We start from the raw sequence: 20,097 nt of genomic DNA on the forward strand, positions 1-20,097 counted from the left end.
TTCTTTATTTTGTAAAATCAAATTATGTAACTTCCAATCTGAGTATTTATTAAATAGATCTACTCAAATTTCACTGGTGCATGATCTGCATACAAAATTGAAACATTCTTTATTTCTCTAGAGTCTTTAATAATACCTGGAGAAGTAAGAATATAATCCGCCACTGAATATATTTGATTTTTCTTGGAAAAGAAAGTATAATTCTTATCTTGTATGATGGAAATACCTCCAGAAATCATCGAGTGAACGATAGTGCAAGCCAGTTTCTCAGCTTGAAGCGTAATTAATTGCCCCTCCTGTGCCTTGTAGATTGTTATTATCTATTGTTAATAACGCAAATGTTAAGTACAGCTCTTGCTTCATATGACACAGGAAGCTACAGTTAACCAAAAGCAGGAATGAGTGCCATACAGAAGGAGGGGAGGAGTGTGTGAGAGTTCAGGAGGAGACTAGGCACATCACATGAAACCATAGTCTAGAATGATATCTGAATGTGGTCATTGACTTGCTGGTGAGCAGCCCTCCTGGTATTAACTGGCTTCATCTGGCACCTCCTTTTCAGGTTCCTCAGTGCTCTGGCTGTGCTGGCAGAAAGGCCTGAGTTGGTGGAACGGGTCATGATTACACGGACCATGTGCCTGGAGGGAGCCTATCAGGTGCGGCTTTGCAAAGATGGCACCTGGACCACTGTGCTGGTGGATGACATGCTGCCCTGTGATGAGTGTGGCTACCTCCTCTTCTCTCAGGTGGGTGCTGGGATTTGATACGGCTAGCATTAGCCATTACAGCAGGGGAAACCACAGAGGGGGATGTGCCAGAGGTTGGGAACAGAGTTGTGCGAAAGTGTCTCTTTTATAGCAAACTGAGAGATGCTGTGCTATGTGTCCTGTAAAAGACTCTACATGGGGTCTCCAGCTTAGCAGTTCATTTAGATGGGAAACTTGCAGCCCCCCCCAGATGTTGTTGAACTGGGAATGGCTGGGGTTGATTGGAGTTGTAGTCCAACAGCATCTGGAGGGTCACAGATTGACCATCTGTTCTAGAACAAGTAGAGGGCTGAATTCATAATGTGGCTTTACAAGAGTGAATATGTGCTGGTGGGTGCAGAATTTAGCTTCCTGAGAATTTCAGCTTTTATTTTGTTTTGCTTTTAAAAAAGGTTTCTAGTTCTTATCCTGCACAAGAATGCTCAAAAAATATTCGGATGATACATACTGAAATTTCAGGAGCCACAGAGAGGACTGAATAAGATTTTAAGGGTTTGAGCGACATGGCTGAAGTCTCCTTGCTCTTCCTGTGACTTAACAAAGTCAGACTATATTATGATTATAACATTGAAAAAGCAGAATAAGTTATGCATTTGCACTCAGTTTGCATAATTTATATAGTTGCAAAATCCACTTTTCCTTGGCATAGATCTTGGATTGCCTGGGCTCAGAGTTTTCATTTAATTACATGCAGAGTACACAAAACTCTAGCCAAGGGTGTCCACCCGTTGTTAACGCTTGTGCTGTAGGCGGATAAGGTCACCCTTAGCCCATCTGTAGCATGCAAATGTATTTAAATGCAATTAACCCAGTCTTTTAAAATAGAAAGAATCAATTATGAACTCTGAAGTTGTTCGACAGCCTTGTTTGCATGCATTGATTTGTGTCCTTCTCCCCCAGGCCCAGAGGAAGCAGCTATGGGTGGCCCTTATTGAGAAGGCCCTGGCCAAACTCCATGGTTCGTACTTTGCCCTCCAGGCAGGGCGCGCTATTGAAGGCCTAGCTACGCTAACCGGCGCCCCCTGCGAGAGCCTGATGCTGCAGGTCAGCTCCACTAACCCTCGCGAGGAGCCCATTGACACTGACCTCATCTGGGCCAAAATGCTGAGTTCTAAGGAGGCTGGGTAAGACGAGGCAGGAGGGAGGGCTTTCCCCTTCAGCTGTGAGGAGCGTAAAGACTGATTTGGCATCTGCGGCCGGTCGGGCCGCATCTAGACCAAGGGAAAAGTGGAATTTCATTGAGCTTACTGCTGTGGCTCTAGCAAAGAAAGAGAGCTAAGGCGGGCCACTGAGGCCTGTTGCTGTAAAATGCACCCCTTGGCTACCCTCATCCTTAGTAAGCTGGAACGACAGATAGACTGAAAATCTCAGAATGCACTGCTCTGATGAGCTGCCTTGGAGAGGCTAGTGTCATGGGATGCTTTCTGTATTGGTCCAAGATGCCCATGAACACTCAGAGCTAGGTACAGCATGTGCCATCAGCCCAAGAGAAAAGTGAAGCCCCAAGCTGTTCTGTTCTATGCTTCTGTTGCATGGACTATTGAATTCTCAGTTGGAGCAGTTGAGTACCCAGGATTTGGGGGGGGGGGAGCCATGTGCTTTAAATGTATGGTGTGGATGTGACCTAATTCAGAGCCCCTGTTAAAGATCATACCGTTAAAGCCCCAACCCAGTAGTATACGAATGTTAGAACTCCTGCCATTCACAGCTTTGTCTGCCTGTGTGCAATACTCTTCTGCATGCAACAGCTGCTGAATATAGGCCACCTCCCCGCTTTGCTCCACCTGCCAAGAGTGCAAGGCTGAGTAATTACTTCAGAGGCAGAGGAGGAGTGTGGCAGGAAGGTGGGTGAGGGTTATGTTGCATGTAGTCATTGCATGGGGAGCAGGGGGCTGGAAAACTGAGTGTAAGCGGCTCAAAAGTGGTGTCACGTGCACAGTTGGGAACTGGGCATTCCTGCAAAGAGGCTTTTGCTACCAGCTTTTAGCAGCACTAAAGCATCAGCTGCAATGCATGTTTGCCAAAGTCCCTCCTTACTACTGATATGAAACAAACCATGAATTAACCTAGAAACCCAGGCCCAATCACATATTTATTATATTATATTATATTATATTATATTATATTATATTATATTATAATCAGAAACTTAGGCCTAGTCTACGCAAGCAACAGAATCAAGTGGTAAAATAGATTGCCCTACATCAGACTATAGGTACAGGATCATATTTCTGATTGCTTCTGTGTGTAAAGGAAATCTTCTACAAGTAGAAAAATAGCAGAGCAAGGAGTGGATTAGAATATTTTAGCCCGGCATGCTGTTTCCCGCCCGCCCCCCAAAATAAATTATTTGCAGGGAGTTTTTCCACAACAAGGGATTGTTAAGAAATGGCACCCTCTTCCCTCCTCCCCTTGCAGTCTGATACAGTCCACTCTACCATGCCAGGATTGTCCCATCTCATTTTGCAGTATGTGTAGACCAGTCCTAAAAAGCGCAAGCAGTTCCTGCATCTGCAGTCCCTGCATCTTGCAGTGGTGGTAGTTGTACCTCTCTTAGCCTGATGGCAGACTAGCTTTGTATTTCTGCATGCCATTAACAACCTTTCCAGCTTATGCAAAATGTGGGTTGATACATGATACATACCTTAAGATAACTTTAGCTCCCCAGTTATCCTCCCATTGACTCCTAATGCTAAGCCAGGTAGTGTAACTCTTGTGTTGTGTTTCTCTTATCCCCTCCCCACTCCCTTTTATTTCCCATCCTTCAGCTTTCTGATGGGTGCATCCTGTGGAGGAGGCAACATGAAGGTGGATGATGCAGCCTACGAAAGCATGGGCCTTCGTCCACGGCATGCGTATTCCATATTAGATGTCCGAGATGTGCAAGGGTGCAGGTAAAAATGGCCAAGAAAAGATTGCTGGCTCTTAGCTAATTAGGCAGGCTGCTTGTTTGGTTTAAAGTAGGTGTGCAGGAACCTTTGTTCTTCCAGATGTTGCTTAACTAAAACTCTTATCAGCCCCAGAAAGCCTGGCCAGTGTCCAGGAATGATGGGAGTTGTAGTTCAGCAACATCTGGAGGACCAAAGGTTCACCACATCTGATTTAAAATGTTGACTCGTGGATTGTTGTTCACTTCAACTATCTGCCCATAACATCACTGTAAGGCCGTATGGAGATACACTAAGGAAAGATGCAGGTATGAGAACTAAAGAATATTGCAGATATATTTCCCGGAGAAGAGCCGGGAGTTTAATACAGGGTACGATTGGTACTTCGGTGCTCCTACTTAGCTCTTTGCCTGCCTCCCCAAGGTGAAATCACTTTGAGAGGAAGGCAAAGAGGTGAAAGGGCCTCAGAATGACACATATTAGGCTCTGCTGGACCTTTGTGAGTGGCCATCTGAGAGCAAGAGAGATGAGCATGGGCAGGAGATGACTTAAGGAAGCATTGCAGATTGGGGTTAAAATTGGTTCTGGGTTTATAAAGTTCAAAACAGACCACTTCCCTGGGCCCATCAACCCTTGGGGAATGAGCACCTCTCCCAACATGTGCTCATCCCACCTTCTGTCTCAAAGGGGAAGCTCTGCTCCAGGAACCACCATCCATCTATGCCTGACATACTCACTAGACCTCAAAGCAGGGACAGGTTATTTTTCACTCCTCTGCTGACGTGTGTGTTTGTGTGTTGGTTAAAAGGTTGTGTTTTTTTGTTTTTGTTTCTTACATTACTTCTTAATCAAACAGAAGCCCAAAGCTGTGTTGGGTGATCTCTCTTCTTCCCAAAAGGACGGTGTCAAAGCCCATCCTTCGTTATCTTCAGGAAATGTAATCTAACTAGGTCTGCAAACTTAGTTGATTGATTTGTTAGATTAATCCATTTAAAAATTCTGGATTGGTTGAACAGGTTCTCAATTAATTGGGCAGGCAAAAAACAAATTAGAAGTTCTTATTAAAAATGCAGGTGTTTTAAAAGAGGCATTCTTCCTCTTTTAAGGTGAGAATGGCTTTTCTAGGATGATGCCTCCTACAGCACATGTATGCATAATCTGAAAATGAAGTCCACTACTATAATGTACTATAAAGTCCACTAGATATAATGTTTTAACACACATTCATATTTGATTGATTGATAATTGATTCATCAACTGGAACTAAAATGATTAACTGATTCTAAAATCTTTTAGTCTGGTTCCACCCTTCATAAAAACTGTTTATATTCCTGCATACTTTAAGCAATTTAACTTCCTGATTTATCTGATTTGTTGTTCTGGAAGAAATGTCTCCATTGTGGCTATTGACGAATGTTGCTCTGTTGTAGGCCCTCTTTAGGGTTTCTTTTTAAAAGAGCAGGCAGAGTAGAATTTCATAACTTAAATAAAGAAGCTTAAGTTCAGTTCTGTCTTGCTGCTTCTTTCAGGCTCCTGCGACTCCGTAACCCCTGGGGCCGCTTCTCCTGGAACGGTAGCTGGTCTGACGAATGGCCCCACTGGCCGGCACATTTGCGGCATGAGCTGATGCCCCACGGGAGCAGTGAAGGGGTCTTCTGGATGGAGTACAGTGACTTCATCAGGTACTGGCAAAATTGCACAGACTATCCTGTGTCTCTGGGTCCTTGCTCTGCTGCCTTTAGAAGCTTGGATTTGGCTGGAGTGTGAGCTCCTGCTTCTGATGCAGATCTAAGGCATAGGCACATGTACTGCTGACTTATCATGCTTCAATGTGTACAAGCAGAGTGCTCATACGCACTGCTCATTCACTCCCGCTTTGCCCCTTCCCTGGTGCGAATGGGACGAACCAGGGTTTGTGGTTTGCTTCTCCCTAATAAGTCAGGATGACTAGCCAATTTTAAGCCATGGTTTATTGTTAGCTTGCTGATCATGGCTTGTTAGGGAGAAACAAGAACTGCTGCTCTTTTCCATTCGAAAAACAACACAGCACCTAATGGCAAAATAGCATTGTTGCTCTGAATCCCCTGTCCTTCTCATGAGTTGTTAGTTTGAATTTGCTTCCAGTTCTTTGGGGGCTGTGCATTCTCCCTCTACTGTGATGGAGCTCACAGAAAACTAGAATATTTTAAAAGTGTGAGACCAGAATCAGGCACACCAAGCCATTTAATGTGGGCCACAAGCTCCCGGCAAAATTCGCAACTATGGCGCTGAATGTGGGAACCCCTGAGTGCTTCATTGCAAGCAGGTGGGAGTACTCTGGGAACAGGAAGAATCACTCCTTCCAGTTTTCCAGAGCACTCTGACCTGTTAGCAGAGGCGGCATGCAAGAGAACAAAGAGGCACTTTTACAGTGTCAAGAAGGCCGTCGCATAGTATGTTACTGCACATTCCTGGAAGGAGAGGAGAATCTTTCAGTTCATGCTATGATGGGAGAAAAATCCTCCCTCCATCCTCCAGCTGATTGGCACTTATTGGTTGAGGAGCAGTTTGGAGCTTTGTCTGTGCTGGGTATGAGAGTGGCACTACCCCCTTTTGCATTTTGCCCTTGGAAGCTTGGGTGTGGTCCTCAGGTCATAAAAGGTTTGCCACCCTAGTGTAGAGGGAAGAGAAAGATGGACAGCAACACAGCTGTCTCTTCCACAAAAAGGTGGTCCTCCTTTCGCCACCCCCAAGAAACTGTGCCATTACCAATGAAGATTTTACAGGGGTGTCTGGATCTTGGCTACAGCTGCTTCCGGGGTTGACAACTGCCTGTTCCCTTGCCCAGGTATTTCGACTCAGTGGACATCTGTAAGCTCCATTCAGACTGGCATGAGGTTCGTGTGCAGGGCACCTTTCCTAACAAAGCCAGTGGACCCATTACCGTCACCTCACTGACTGTGCTGGAGCGTGCAACTCTGGAGTTCGCCCTTTTCCAGGAAGGCAGCAGGTGAGGTCGCAGATCACATACATCAGCCACTGAACAAAGATTCAAAGCTCTTGCACACTGTTTACATCACCCTAGTTACTCTAGAACCAGCATAGCGTCTTGGCAATCGTCACTTGTGCATTGACCCCTCTTTTGTTTAGTCCCATCTCCAGTTCCAGCTCAACTGTGCTATTGAGCTGACACATAGCATGATGGTGGTGGCACTGCTATCCTCTCACAGCATAAAAGCCATTTCCTGCCATTCGTCCTGCTCTAACATGACTAAGGAACAGAATGAAGGTTGCAGCTGTCCAGATGGGATAACTGTGGCTAGACAGTTAGGGGCATTATTGTTTCTCAATGGAACAGGTTTAGCCTCTGCCGTAATGATTGACCCTGAGAACGTCCCTTTCCTTCTATATCAGTGGAAGGCTGCCACTTAATACTTATCAGGAAGGTATTCACTGCCGAGAAAATCTGGTCCTCAAGCCATGACACTGGCCCTCATTGAAAGGTGTGGTGTTTATATATGTGCTGCCTCTCTCCCCTGTGAGTCCTTACAATAGACAAGTCCTCTTCTCTCATCTTCCCATCCCTCATAGTGACAGGCATTTTTAGTCATTAGTTTCTGTGATTTTCAGGCTCAGAACCCACTTTTAACTGCTACAAACTTCACCACAGGACCCAGTAATGGGATGTTGGTTTTTTTTTTTTTTAACATGCTCATCTGCCCGCTTTTTTCTCTAGGGTGGCCAGATGTGTAGCAGAAAGCAGGACCCTTGTACCTAGAGAGCATAGGAAGCTGCCTCTTACAGAGTTTACACCATTGATCCATTTAGCTTTAGTGCTGTCTACACTGATTGGCAGCAGCCCTCCAGGGTTTCAGGCTGGGCTCTGTCTGTACCCCTTAATAGTTGTGCAGCAGATGCAGCTTGTTGCCCAGGGTGTCATTGGAGAAGCTAGGCTCCCATCAGCTATTAAAGGAGCAGAAGGGCTACCCTCCTTTTGCCTCGGATCTTTCTCTCTCTGCCGCTAGATGACCCTTGGGGTCCCTTCCAAATCTACAATTCTATGTTTCTCTGAAGACAGAAACTCTAAACAAAGAAACGATGGAAATGGTGGTGAGGCCACTGCTGCAAGCCACTATTACCAAGACAGCAGTTTGGCAAGACCCGTATTTTTGCCCCCCACCCCATATTGTTTGTGTTATCCTATTTGGTGAAAGAGCGTGGGTACAGCGGCTTGTGCAGTGACTTCTGACTGCACTGCACTTCACAGGAATGTAGGGAACTCCTTTACACCAGGAGTCTAGCAATTGGCCCATCCAATTCAGTGTTGTCTACAGCAACTGGCTGCAGTTTCCCACAGACTGATTCCCAGCCCTGCCAAAGATTGGACCTGGCACTTCCTGCATGCTTTCCCAATGAGCCATCGCCCCTTCCCTCCTTTCCCTTGGCAGGCGCTCGGACACAGTGGACAGCCACTTGCTGGACCTTTGCATCATGGTCTTCCGAGCCACCTTCATCAATGGCAGCAAGCTCAGCCTGGGCCGCCTGATGGCGCACAGCAAGCGGGCAGTCAAGAAGTTTGTCAACTGTGATGTCATGCTGGAGCCGGGCGAGTATGCGGTGGTGTGCTGTGCCTTCAACCACTGGACTACCCCACTGACAGGCACCTCCTCAAGCCAAGGTAAGGGTTGCGTGGCAGGGTCTACTTCTGCATTTCCTAGGGCAGTGGAAGGGGGGGTCACTGTTAGAAGAAAAAGCCACATGTGTTTTCAGAGCCTGTGATCCTCCAGAAGTTGCTGGGACCGAAACTCCCTTCATCCTTGACCATTTGCCATCCTGGTCGGGACTGATGTGAGTTGGGAGTCTCATCTGGAACCACACAGATTCCCTTCCTCAGCCTTAATTCTCGGTTGAAAGTTGCCTTCATTGCATAGCTGTCAACTTTCCCCTTTTTAGAAGGGAAATTCCCTTATTCCGAATAGGATTCCTCGCAAGAAAAGGGAAAAGTTGACAGCTATGCTTCATTGCTTAAACATTGGCTTCTTGCAGATTGCAGTCCTAACCCCAATCACCTTGGAGAAAGCCCCATTGAACTCAGTAGAACTTCCTTCTGAGTAGACAGTACCAACAATGTATGTAGTCATTTGAAGCTTGTTGTCCAAGTTCTCCAAATACCCCTGTGTGTAGGGGGTGGGGACTGGGTTATTTTACACTTAGGAAGGCTGGGGCTTCTCTGGATGGCCTTTTAGGTACTTTTTCTGCTTTTTACTATTGCACAGTTCTGTACTTCCTTTCAAGAATGCAGGTCTTGGCTTGTGTTGCAGTCTAAATACCAGGCCTGTATTGCAATCAGGAAGGCAGTTCATGTTCCTAAGCTGGCCTCTGGAAATGCTTGAGTGAGGGAGAGGCCACATAGCAGGATGGGTAGGGATTCTTGGGGGTGGGGACTCCCTTGTGGACAGGTGGCCCTGCAGCCTAATGCTGCCTCACTTGCTTATTTCGACCTCTACTAGTTTCCAGCCCTACTACTGGCAATGCATGCCCAGCTGCTGACATCTCCAGCTACATCCTGGCCATCTACAGCTCCCGCTTGGTGATGGTGGAACAGATCGAGGCTCAGTCCACCACACTGGCAGATGCCATCATTCTTCTCACCGAGAACAAGGGCGAACGGCATGAGGTACGTGCAGGCACCAGCCCCCACCCCACCCGGCTGCTTCAGAGAGTCTGATCTTTCCTGCTTCTCACTATCAGCATATTGGCCAGAGCTGTCAACCTTCCTTTTTTTTGCATTGGGAAACGGCCATAATTGTCAACTTTCCCTTTTTTTGCAATGGTAAACGGCGCTGCAATAAGGGAATTTCCCACAAAAAAGGGAACGTTGACAGCTATGATATTGGCTACCATTAGAGGGCAGTGAGGGATGGGGGGGGCGGGCTGGACAATCTCCCAAGGGCCACATGCCACTGGTAGGCGGGGTCACAGTAAATAGTGGGTGGAGCAGCAAATGCAAACTGTCTGCAGTACTCCCACACTCCTCTCTGTCCTCCCTCCAGAAAAACAAGAGGTGTTATCTGAGTCCAAGGCAAAATATTTGGGGTGCAAAGCAGGCTCAGGTGACAGTGTCTTGTTTAAGACCACCTACAGAGTCCATAGCAGGCGGAAGGTTAGAGTTCCTTAATTCCTAGCTTACTAAGCTACATAAAATCCTACAGCTTTCTGCAGGCAGGTGTCCTGCTGTTAGTTGAATGGGTGGGTTTTGTATGTGGATGTTCTCTCGGGAAAGCAGCCAAGCACCTGCAGCTGCGCATGTGCTCCTGGGAACACACATCTTCCCAAAGAGTTGGAGTGAGCCTGGGCCTGAGTGTTGGAGGTTGGGACTCTGTATTTCCATGCGGGGGTGAGGTAGAAGCAGGCAGGATTCGCCGGTCTGGGGCTGAGACTGACTGGCTGATTTGCTTCCACAGGGGCGCGAGGGGATGACTTGCTACTACCTGACACATGGCTGGGCAGGTCTCATTGTGGTGGTGGAGAACCGGCACCCTAAATCCTACCTGCACGTCCAGTGCGACTGCACAGACAGCTTCAACGTTGTGTCGACACGAGGCAGCCTCAAAACGCAGGACAGTGTGCCCCCTCTGCACAGGTGAGAGGGAGGCAGCGGGGGGCTGAGAGAACTAGAATTAACTTCCTGTTGGTGTGCTTAAGTTGTGGAATTGCAATATGTGGAGGGAGTGAAGCAGTTTGCCACCTTGTAGAATGTAAGGAGGAGGACCACCCTCTCTCCTCAACTGACTGACAAGTCCAGATGCCTTCACTGTTTTTCAACCTCCAGTTTTGAGAAGTTCAAGGAGCAGCACTGGGAGGGAGAAGTAGATCCCACTGAAACCACTGCTAAAATGGAGATTCCGCCCCATCCTGATTTGGACAGTAATTTCAATAGAAATCTCTTCCCCTTTCTGAAGCAAGGCACACCCACACCACCCATCATCTGATGGGCAATAGGAGCATGCCTCCGTCCATCTCTCCTTAAGCTCCCGGTTGGTCCTTTGATGATTTATTAAATTTGTATACTGCCCTTCATCCATAGATACAAAAAACACAAATTACACAATAAAAATAAGAACAAAAACAATGGATGGATGATATCACTTGTAGGCTGGATGGGCATTGCTTGTCCCAAATGACTTTGTAGCCCAGGTGATGAGGCCTGGTGGGCCACATTTGACCTGTGTGCTGGAAGTTTTGCACCTCTGTGCTTCACCTGCTTAAGAGATCTGGAATGTTAAGTCTGTGCCAGGCCAGAACATTGATCCCAGAGAGTGTTTGTGTACTGGAAGCCTTTGGGAAATCTGAGACCTTCCTGCATGATGAAAGGGCTACTTGGAAAGCCAGAGGGCTGTTGCCCAATTAGAATTGTATTCCTACCATTGCTCTTGGGCCTTCCTTTGTGGCTGTAGACTCGTGGGGGCAAGGGTTAGCACTATTTTCCTCTCTCTTTCACTGACCTATCTGCTTTCTTTTTGTTTTCTTCCAGGCAGGTTCTAGTGATTCTGTCGCAGCTGGAAGGCAACGCCGGTTTCTCCATCACCCACCGCCTGGCACATCGCAAAGCCACCCAGGCCTTTTTGAATGACTGGATGTCGACCAAGGGGACGCACAATCCGCTGCTGACGCCCGAGGTGGCGGGGCTACATGGGCCCCGGCCGCTATGACAAATGGCCCCACACTCCCTGCCGCTCTTCTCCTTCTGCCTTTTTTCTGGCCCCACTTGTCTCAGGCGTTGCCCGAGCCGCCATTACTGAGCCATCAGGATTGAGAAGGATGGACAGACAGACTGGGTGTCTCAAGCCAAGCGCCTTTCCTCCCATCCCCTGGGGTCAGGCAGGGAGCTGCTCAGGTTCCCCCTCCCTTGAAATCCTCTCTCCCTCCCCTCCCCACCTGCCTCCCCACAGATGATGCACTTTATCCAGAGCTGCTGTCAAGATAGGAGAGCAAGGGAATGTCACAGCACTGGAGAGGGACGTGTCCCAGCCCCAGGTGCAGGCGGCGCTCAGATGCTCCCAGGCGCCAGGTCCTGGGACTCGACCCTTCCCACAGCCGCCAAAAATCCTAAGGCTGTTGCAACAATAATATACCTCTGGCCAATGTGTCTGTCTGTGTGTGTGCCTCACCCCACCGTTAAAAATGTCAGCTGGCTGCTGCAATGGGGTCGGGTGGGGTCTGGGATGAGGGGTATGTAGGCCCATCCTGTCTCTGTCTCTCTCACGTCTGGAATTGTCATTGGCAGGTGGAGGGGTGATGACTTGTAAGATGGACTTCATCTCCCTTCCAGCACTGGGTTGGCTAGGTGATGAAGTTTTTTGTTTTTTGTTTTGCAGACTGGGTTGCCGGAGGGGTACAAAAAAATGGCAGAGCCATTGTGCTGTTAACTGCAAACTAGCTAAATATGTGTTAAACCAGTGTTTTTCAACCTTTTTTGGGCAAAGGCACACTTGTTTCATGAAAAAAATCACGAGGCACACCACCATTAGAAAATGTTAAAAAATGTTAAAAAATTTAACTCTGTGCCTATATTGACTATATATAAAGTAATTTTTCAATTTTTCCCACGGCACACCAGGCAACATCTCGCGGCACACTAGTGTGCCGCGGAACAGTGGTTGAAAAACACTGTGTTAAACTACTCACCTAGTGTGAGCACCATTTTTCTGCAGGACGAGTGGCAGGCTAGACTCAACATGCAAGCTATCTTGCAACACATATGGTGGAAGTGCTGGCTATGAAAATGTTATTCTTACTGTTTTGTATTTTTCTGCAAGATTGATTTAAGCATGAGCCGCGGAACCTGCTACCAAATTTATGTGGTGTTTGGGATAAGAGTCTCTGCCTGCTTTCTCTGCTTCTCTTCCTGCCCCTGTGCCCCTCAGAAAGACTGGCACCACAGTCTTGTGTGGAGGAACAAGTAGTAACGAAGTCTAGAGAAGCACATTTTCCCAAGCAGGCTTCAAGCCATTTGACCCACCCACATGGGTATTGCAGGAGATGTTGCCCCTGGGGCTTATGTTTAGCACCATGGTATTTTTGATCTGTACAGGGGCTTGTCTGTATATATATATATTGCTGGGGACACTTGGTTTGGGGAGGAGTGGGGCTTGGGGACATGGGTGTAGGCTGCAAGGAAGTGATTGGGAGTCTGCAAGGGAGGCACACAGCTTCCTGGGTGTTTGAGAAGGGCTTGGAAGTTCATTCACACTTGTGGTCCCTGCAGCTCACATGATACAGAGGAGCAGGGTTGCTCCCAATTTCCCTTCCTGGCAGTCTGCAGCCCAAAGGAAGAATAGCCAGGGGTCAGCAGCTGTGGTGGAGGAAAACAAGGAACCCTTTACCGACTGACCTCCCCTTGTGCCTTCTGGCGCTTCCAATTTGGCGCTGATTTGAAAGCTACCCGAAAACCTTTCATGTACAGCTCGGTCAATTTTAGCACTTTGGTCTCCACCAGTTCTGCTTTGCAGTCAGATGCTTAGCCTCCAGAAAAAAAGTGAGTTTAGAAATGCACCAGTGGAAATTTCTGTACTCCTTCCCCACCCAAGGAGAATAGCCTTATGCTGGAATCTGGAGTATGTTGTGCCTCTGGAGCTTATCTGGACCCTCCGTAAGGGAGAGGTTGGTCTCCGTCGTCACCCTTAAAGAAGATTCTGGATGGATCGCCAGTGGTACACATGCTCACCATCATTCACTTGGGACAGATGCATAGTTGAGGTTGACAGGACATGACTTTTGCCCTTCAGGGGGACCCAGGGTGGGGCTGAGCTTGATGGAGATCTGTGGAGTTGGGTCTCGGTAACAGGGTATCAGGGACAGGGTTTCTAGTCCACCTTGTGGGCTCAGGCACAGGGTAGCAGGGATGGTGTCTTCCTGCCAACTTCATTGGTTCGGGCACAGGGTGAGAGAAGGGCTTCCTGGAAAGCTGTGAGGGCTCATCACCAGCAGTGTCTTCCCCATTATGTTGCTCTATAAAATGAGTCCAAGCCCTGTGTTAGGAAAGGGCCTTGCTGCCAGTACAAGCAGTCAGTCAATAGCCTAGTTCATTTGTACTCCCGCCCACCCCTGTCTACACATGTTGACATGTAGAGCACTGTGAGGGTGAGTGGGAAAGTGGGAGGCTGGGTGGGACAGGATTTGGGACATCAAAATGCCCACCTGGGGACATTGTGGATAATGTACTCTGGGCTGAGCCTGCTCCCAGTCATTCCTTTCACTTCCATATTCAGGGAGAAATATGACAACATGCCAGTTGTTGTCAGCCCCAACACCACTGGCCTCTCCTGCTGCAGGGAGCTCTTGGGCTCGTTGCCGCTTCAAGCAAAAAAGTAGGAAACATGAATGCTCCACCACCATTGACTGCTCAAAGGTAGAACGTGCCATGTGTGGTGCACAACCAATGCCAGGCAAGTAAGAGCATAGTGATAATAACTTGGGGAACCATAAAAAATGCCCCTCTGCACCGTGCCCTTGCTCTGCATATGGCAGCTTTCAGCTGGGAAATGGAAATTAAGTAGTGTGTTGTCCTGGATGCATCTGTAGCTCTGGTTTAGAGTAGCTCCCAACCATTGCTTGTTTGCAGGCCCCAATCTTCCCCGCTTCCCTCAAAGAAGGAGGGATGCAGTGGTGACAGAACTAGTGAGAGGAAGCGTGTGTTCCTCCCCTCCCCTCAAGCCATGCTTTATTTTGCCTTCCAAGAAGGGTTGCCATCTCCTCCTCCCCTTCTTGTGGCAGATCTCCAGCAGGCAGAAATGGCAGTAGTTGTGAGCCTTTATCGAAGCACACAGATGCAGTGACCAGGAAACAGTTCACCAATTTCTGCCTGCAGAAGATGTGGGGAGCCCTGCCATAAGAAGGTGGAAGCCCGACTTTAAATGAGGTTATAAGATTTGCACTAATTCCTCCTACAGTGACTTCTGAGGAACATAGTTTGCTGGAGTATAGAAGCCAAAATGACATGGCTGCAGGGTGGGTCAGCAATGTCACATGAATCCTTTCCAGAAGCCTCTTCCTGCAGAGGGTTGAATTCCTAAGCTGCAGGGCTCAGGCACTCTCCATAATCGGAAAATATGGATTTCCACAGCTCATTGCAGTGTGCTGTGAGGAGAGAGCGATCAATGCAAGCTATTGTGTTGCAGCCCCACCCTTTCGAAGCAGCTCTCATAGGGCGTATCTTCACTATGGAGTTAAACTGGTTTAATACCCCTTTCCTCTTTCCAGGGAGCACTGGGGAGGGATTGCTTAACAGTTGTTGGCATCCATCTATCTCGAGAGACAATGGAGTGCGATTTTCTTAGGATTCTTTGAAAGAAGCCATTAGGGTTTAAGCGAGTATAAAGCCAATGTGCTGGTAATGCAGATGCACCCTTGCTGTCTCAGGAGGCAGGGGTAGCTGGGCTTTTTGTTCCCGGGAGCATGGCCAAGCTGGTGTTGGTGAGCTCAGAAAGGCAGGGTGTGGCCAAGTTGAGGGCTAAAGTGGCATTGCAAGGACCTTTGGGGGACAGGGTAGCAGTGCCGTCATTTTATCATGCCAGTACATTACCTTTCCATCCCTACTCCCCCATGTCCCGTTCCATTTTCTCTCCACCTAATCAAGTAGCAATGAACAGAAAGTTGATTTTTCTCCCCCTTTCCTTTGACCAGTCAGTCTCCCCCTCCATCTCCACTATCAATCAGTGTTCACTCTGCATCTCCTTTCTCCTTTCCCAGCTCAGTCATCTCAGGCCAGGGAGTGGCTGAACATATGAGATCCTCTGTATTTTGTTTTTACCCCTGTCCAAAATGTCTCCTTTCATTTCCCCCCTCTTTTTCAATGTTCTTTTTTTGTGTGTGTGCGTGTATGTGTATGTGTGTCTTTCTGTTCACTCTCTTCGAGCTGTGAATAGTTTTTAACCATGTAAATATTGTCCAGCTCTTAAGAAAACATAGGATATTTTATCAATTGTAAATCAAATCTGTAATCAGTCCCTGTATAATACGAATTATCCCATGGGTGGTTTTCAAACTCAGGTTCCAAAGGACCAAATAAAAAATTTTGTTTTTTAATTGTCTGCCTTGCTTGGTATGATAGCAGCACCATAGACTGGAGGGGAGGGTGTGGTGTCCTTCACATCTGCCTCTGGACATAATTCATGAATTGATGAAAACTTGGCATTGGGTGCTGTCCTTATTGTGTTCCCCTGACTCTTTCTGGGCAGAGAAGGGAGAAAGAAGGTTGTTGCAGTTCACCAGGTCATGGAAACATAGGAATATAGGAAGCTCTTTTATATCACACCAAACCATAGGTCCTGTTGTTGCAGGGACGCGGGTGGCACTGGGGTCTAAACCACTGAGCCCTTGGGCTTACCAATCGGAAGGTTGGCAGTTCAAATCCCTGCAATGGAGCGAGCTCCCGTTGCTCTGTCCCAGCTCCTGCCAACATAGCAGTTCAAAAGCACACCAGTGCAAGTAGATAAATAGGCACTGCTGTGGTGGGAAGGTAAAGGCGTTTCTGTGCGCTCTGGTTTCCATCACGGTGTCCCATTGCGTCAGAAGCGCTTTAGTCATGCTGGCCACATGATCCAGAAAGCTGTCTGGACAAACGCCAGCTCCCTCAGCCTGAAAGCGAGATCACCACCGCAACCTCATAGTCGCCTTTGACTGGACTTAACCGTCCAGGTATCTCCAGAGTTTCAGACAAGGGTCTCCTAGCCCTACAAGTAGTTATGAGCGATTAAATCTAGGACTTCCTGCATTAATGTTGTCCATGTAGATCTCAACAAATAGAAGGATGGGGACAAAAGTAGAATGAGTTGGCTTTGCCTGTTGTTGATCTGGCTCCCATCTACTCCCGCCCTACCCAGCTCTCTGGGCATCTGTCACCACTGGCTGCGGCCCTCCACCAAGGACTTTTGACATGACCAAGAAATGGAAACGTCCCACTGCCTTTTGATTTGCTTGACTTTTAGGTACATGTTCACTCCATTTCAACCCTACTCTTTACTAAGGCAAGTAGCAGCTAAAATGAGGCTCAAAATGAGAGTCTTGTGGCAACTTAAAGACTACCATATCCATTATATGGTGTAAGCTTTTCTGGATTTAAATCCACTTCATCAGATGTGTGAAGTGTAATCAGTCCATAGCTGGCAAGCAAACACAAACACACACACAGGTGACAAGGGGGAGAATGTAAAGAATGAAATGGAATGCAAAAAGATCAAATAAAGCATAACAATTACTTTAGATAGCAGCATAGTCCAAAGAAATACATATTTTATTGAAAAGGGTGTGCATGTAAAACTGCTTAGAGGTTCTATTTACAATCAAGCAGTATATAAATTTTGTTAAGTAACTACTTGAACAATATAAGCACAGTGACAATCAGCAACAGCATACATTAATAGCACCAATGTTGATAGGTTGGTTAATTAAATGGGAAAGAAAACTAATGCTGTATCACAATTCAAGTCACAGGTTATGGAATTAAGATGCTTTGTTGAAGATTTCCCCTCATTCTAGTCAACAGGACTGGAGGCCAAAATGTTCTCCCACTTCTAGGTATTTCCTTGTCTGATACCCGATTGGTGTCCCTTAATTTGCTTTGAGACTTATGTGTCCTATCAGCAGCTGGCATGAAACAGTTATCCCATCCCAGCCCATTGAGGAACATCATATAGCACTTGAATGAATTATACAGAAATGGGAATTCAACAACTTTGGGGTGGCCAGGAAGAGAGCTTTTGTGCCTGTCTTGCTCTTTCCAACTTGGCACATAGGCTGGTACAATTACAAAGGTGCTGAAGATTTTTGCAAAACTGAAGAGAGGAGGAGTTACAACTGCGCCTGCCCACAGTAACACATTTATTTATTTTTGAGATGTGGGCATGCAAATAGATCGATCAACAGAAGGTGGCAGCATTAGCCAAAAGAAAGGTCTCTGTGATTTAATCCCAAGCCTAGTCAGAAGAGGGAGCTGTTAGCTTTGAGATCAGAAGAACACATTGTGGTGGTAGCGCAAGGTTACCAGATTTTTTTTTCAATGAATCCGGGGACACTTTAATCAATTAATTAAATACTACACGTTCGGGACGTTGATTCTGCAGCAATGGGGGTGGCAGAGGGGCGGCGGCCGCCTTGACCTCAACCGCCATGTTTCTCCTTCCTCCGAGGCTTCTATCTCCTTTCTCCATGAGCCTGGGCAGCCCCTGAGTTGTTGGTTCTTTGGTGTGGTGGTGGTGGGGAAGCAGTGCGCGGTGGGTCAGGCATGGAAGGCAGAGAAGGAGGGACGAGAGTGGTGGCGGCGGCAGCGATACTCGGGCAGCGTGATGCCTCCCTTCCCATCGGAGGAACCCCAATCCCATTCCTACTTGCATGCAAGCAGGAGGGGGTGGGGATCCCACAGCTGGAAAGGGAGGCTTCTCGTTGCCTAACTGAGAGATCCCTGCCCCCTCCTGCTTGCACTCAAGCTCTGGTAGGCAGCGTCACAGCTGAGAGATCCCCACACCAGCGCCCCACTCCTGCTTGCACGCAAGTAGGAGTTGGGAGGCTGCTCCGATAGGCCTCCCTTCACAGCTTAGTTGCTGGGGTCAGGGAAGGTGGAGGCAGCCCGGAAGCTGCATCTTAGAACCCCTGCACCACCGTCATATGGGGACTTCCAAGCAGCTCCTGAAGCCAGCCAGAGCCAACTGCTCCGGGCTGTTGAGAGACTGCTGCTGCTGCATTTCCTGGGGACATTAAATTAAATCAGGGGACATTCCGGGGATGGAATTTGTCCGTGGACTTATTCACAAATCCGGGGACTGTCCCCAGGAAACGGGGACATCTGGCAACCCTATGGTAGCAGAGGATGAGGCGCCGGCAGCGATGGGTAGGGGAACTACATGCTATTTTAGCCATCTGAGTTCTAGCTGGCTTAGATGGTAAACTATATTATAATTCCCACCTTCTGCCTCCTTACAGGCTCCATGAATGTTAGAAGAGTTTTGTTGGGATCAGACCGAAGGTCCATCTAGTCCAGAGATTCCTGATTACTTCATGTGCTTCTGAGCACTAAGGCTATTTATTCTGAGGATTCACTGGGAGAACCTTCTGTAGCTGTGTCCCTTTGAAAGTTGAGTGCAACTGCATGTGATTGAAGTTGACTCTCTTGCACCCAACGTGCTACTCTTGAACTGAGTCAACTTTTTATGTTTTTAAACTAGATTTTCTTTTAGTCATTTGAAGTCTGCCTTTTAAAATATATATTTCCCATGCTTTTACATGCTTAGCAAATTCTAGTTTGATTAAATATGCCAGGAGCTGTGTGTGCACCACAATTTCCACAGAAGGGCAGAATTTGGGTATTTGTACCCAAATAAGGTATTCTGAGAATTTCCACTTAGAAGAAAGTCCTTACTGCTGCAATGATAAGCTTAAATACATCTGGGTTGTTCTCGCAGAACTATGATAATTACCGTATTTTTCGGTCCAAAAGACGCTCCGGACCATGAGACGCACCTCATTTTTAAAGGGGGAAAACCAGGGAAAAATATTTTTTCTGGTTTTCCTCCTCTAAAAGGCTGGGAAGGGGAGCGAAGGAGGCTCACCCCTTCTCACCGGCTCCCTTTAAAAAAAAGCAGGGATAAGCCGATCTGAAGGGGCGCCACGCACCCCTTCAGACGGTTCATCCTCGCTTGCTTTGAAGGGAGCTGGGGACAAGGGGTGAATGCTCACCCCTTCTCCCCGGCTCCCTTTAAAAAAAGCGGGGATGAGCCACTCTGAAGAGGCTCACGCACCCCCTTCAGAACTATGATAATTACTGGTATGCATCTGAGCTAAAATTGCAGACTGTATTATGCAAATGTATTTAATTTGTGCAATTTACATGGGTTGCAAACTCTACTTCCATTTCATGCAGAATCTGGATTAACTAGATGGCCAATTTCATTATTATTTTTTAATGCTTTTTTGGTTTTAACAGTTTACACACATTACACACTACTGGTCTTCAGCTGGTGGGTGAAGAAGACTAACTGCCAGGTCATGATGACCTGATCTAAGGTGGGTCACAAAAGCAGCGCTACCACAGTATGCAAATATATGGTAAAAATTAATAAATGCAATGTTGGGTTTCCACTTCAAGGAGTCAAATTCAGAGCAGCTCGGCATTGACACATTTTGTTCTCCTGCCTTCACAAAGGGCTCAGTCCCTGTCTGGAGGCATTGGGCATTATGCAGTCCAAAAAGGGGGTGGTTATTTTATGTTACATTATACTAACAATTCAACAAAAGGTGGGCACTTTTAACTCTAAAAATTTGGGGGGGGGGGTGAGGTACAAAAAGGTCAACCTAAGAAGATCCGAAGACTTAAATCACCTTCCATGTCTAGAAAGGCGATGTCATCTGCGACTTTTCAACCTAGGGAAAAAAGTGATTAAGGGTGGGATTCTTAAATTATGCCTGTA

The 20,097-nt window shown here is 47.3% G+C and overlaps 1 protein-coding gene across 2 annotated transcripts in view; it reads left to right on the forward strand.

Annotated features, from left to right (window-relative positions):
* The window catches only part of CAPN15 (calpain 15), a 59,297-nt gene extending 47,516 nt beyond the window's left edge, over positions 1–11,781 (forward strand). The window contains exons 4-12 of one of the 2 annotated variants that reach the window (XM_033168030.1): positions 563–746; positions 1,668–1,891; positions 3,536–3,661; positions 5,185–5,337; positions 6,483–6,644; positions 8,083–8,312; positions 9,145–9,311; positions 10,099–10,277; positions 11,169–11,781. In XM_033168030.1, coding sequence (XP_033023921.1) covers positions 563–746; positions 1,668–1,891; positions 3,536–3,661; positions 5,185–5,337; positions 6,483–6,644; positions 8,083–8,312; positions 9,145–9,311; positions 10,099–10,277; positions 11,169–11,346 — 1,603 coding nt within the window. In that variant the 3' untranslated portion in view covers positions 11,347–11,781. The remainder of the gene's footprint in view (positions 1–562; positions 747–1,667; positions 1,892–3,535; positions 3,662–5,184; positions 5,338–6,482; positions 6,645–8,082; positions 8,313–9,144; positions 9,312–10,098; positions 10,278–11,168) is intronic. The other variant, XM_033168031.1, reaches the window with a different exon arrangement.
* Positions 11,782–20,097: the final 8,316 nt, after the last annotated feature.

The sequence above is a fragment of the Lacerta agilis genome, chromosome 13 (genome assembly GCF_009819535.1).
Source record: "Lacerta agilis isolate rLacAgi1 chromosome 13, rLacAgi1.pri, whole genome shotgun sequence".
NCBI lineage: Eukaryota > Metazoa > Chordata > Lepidosauria > Squamata > Lacertidae > Lacerta > Lacerta agilis.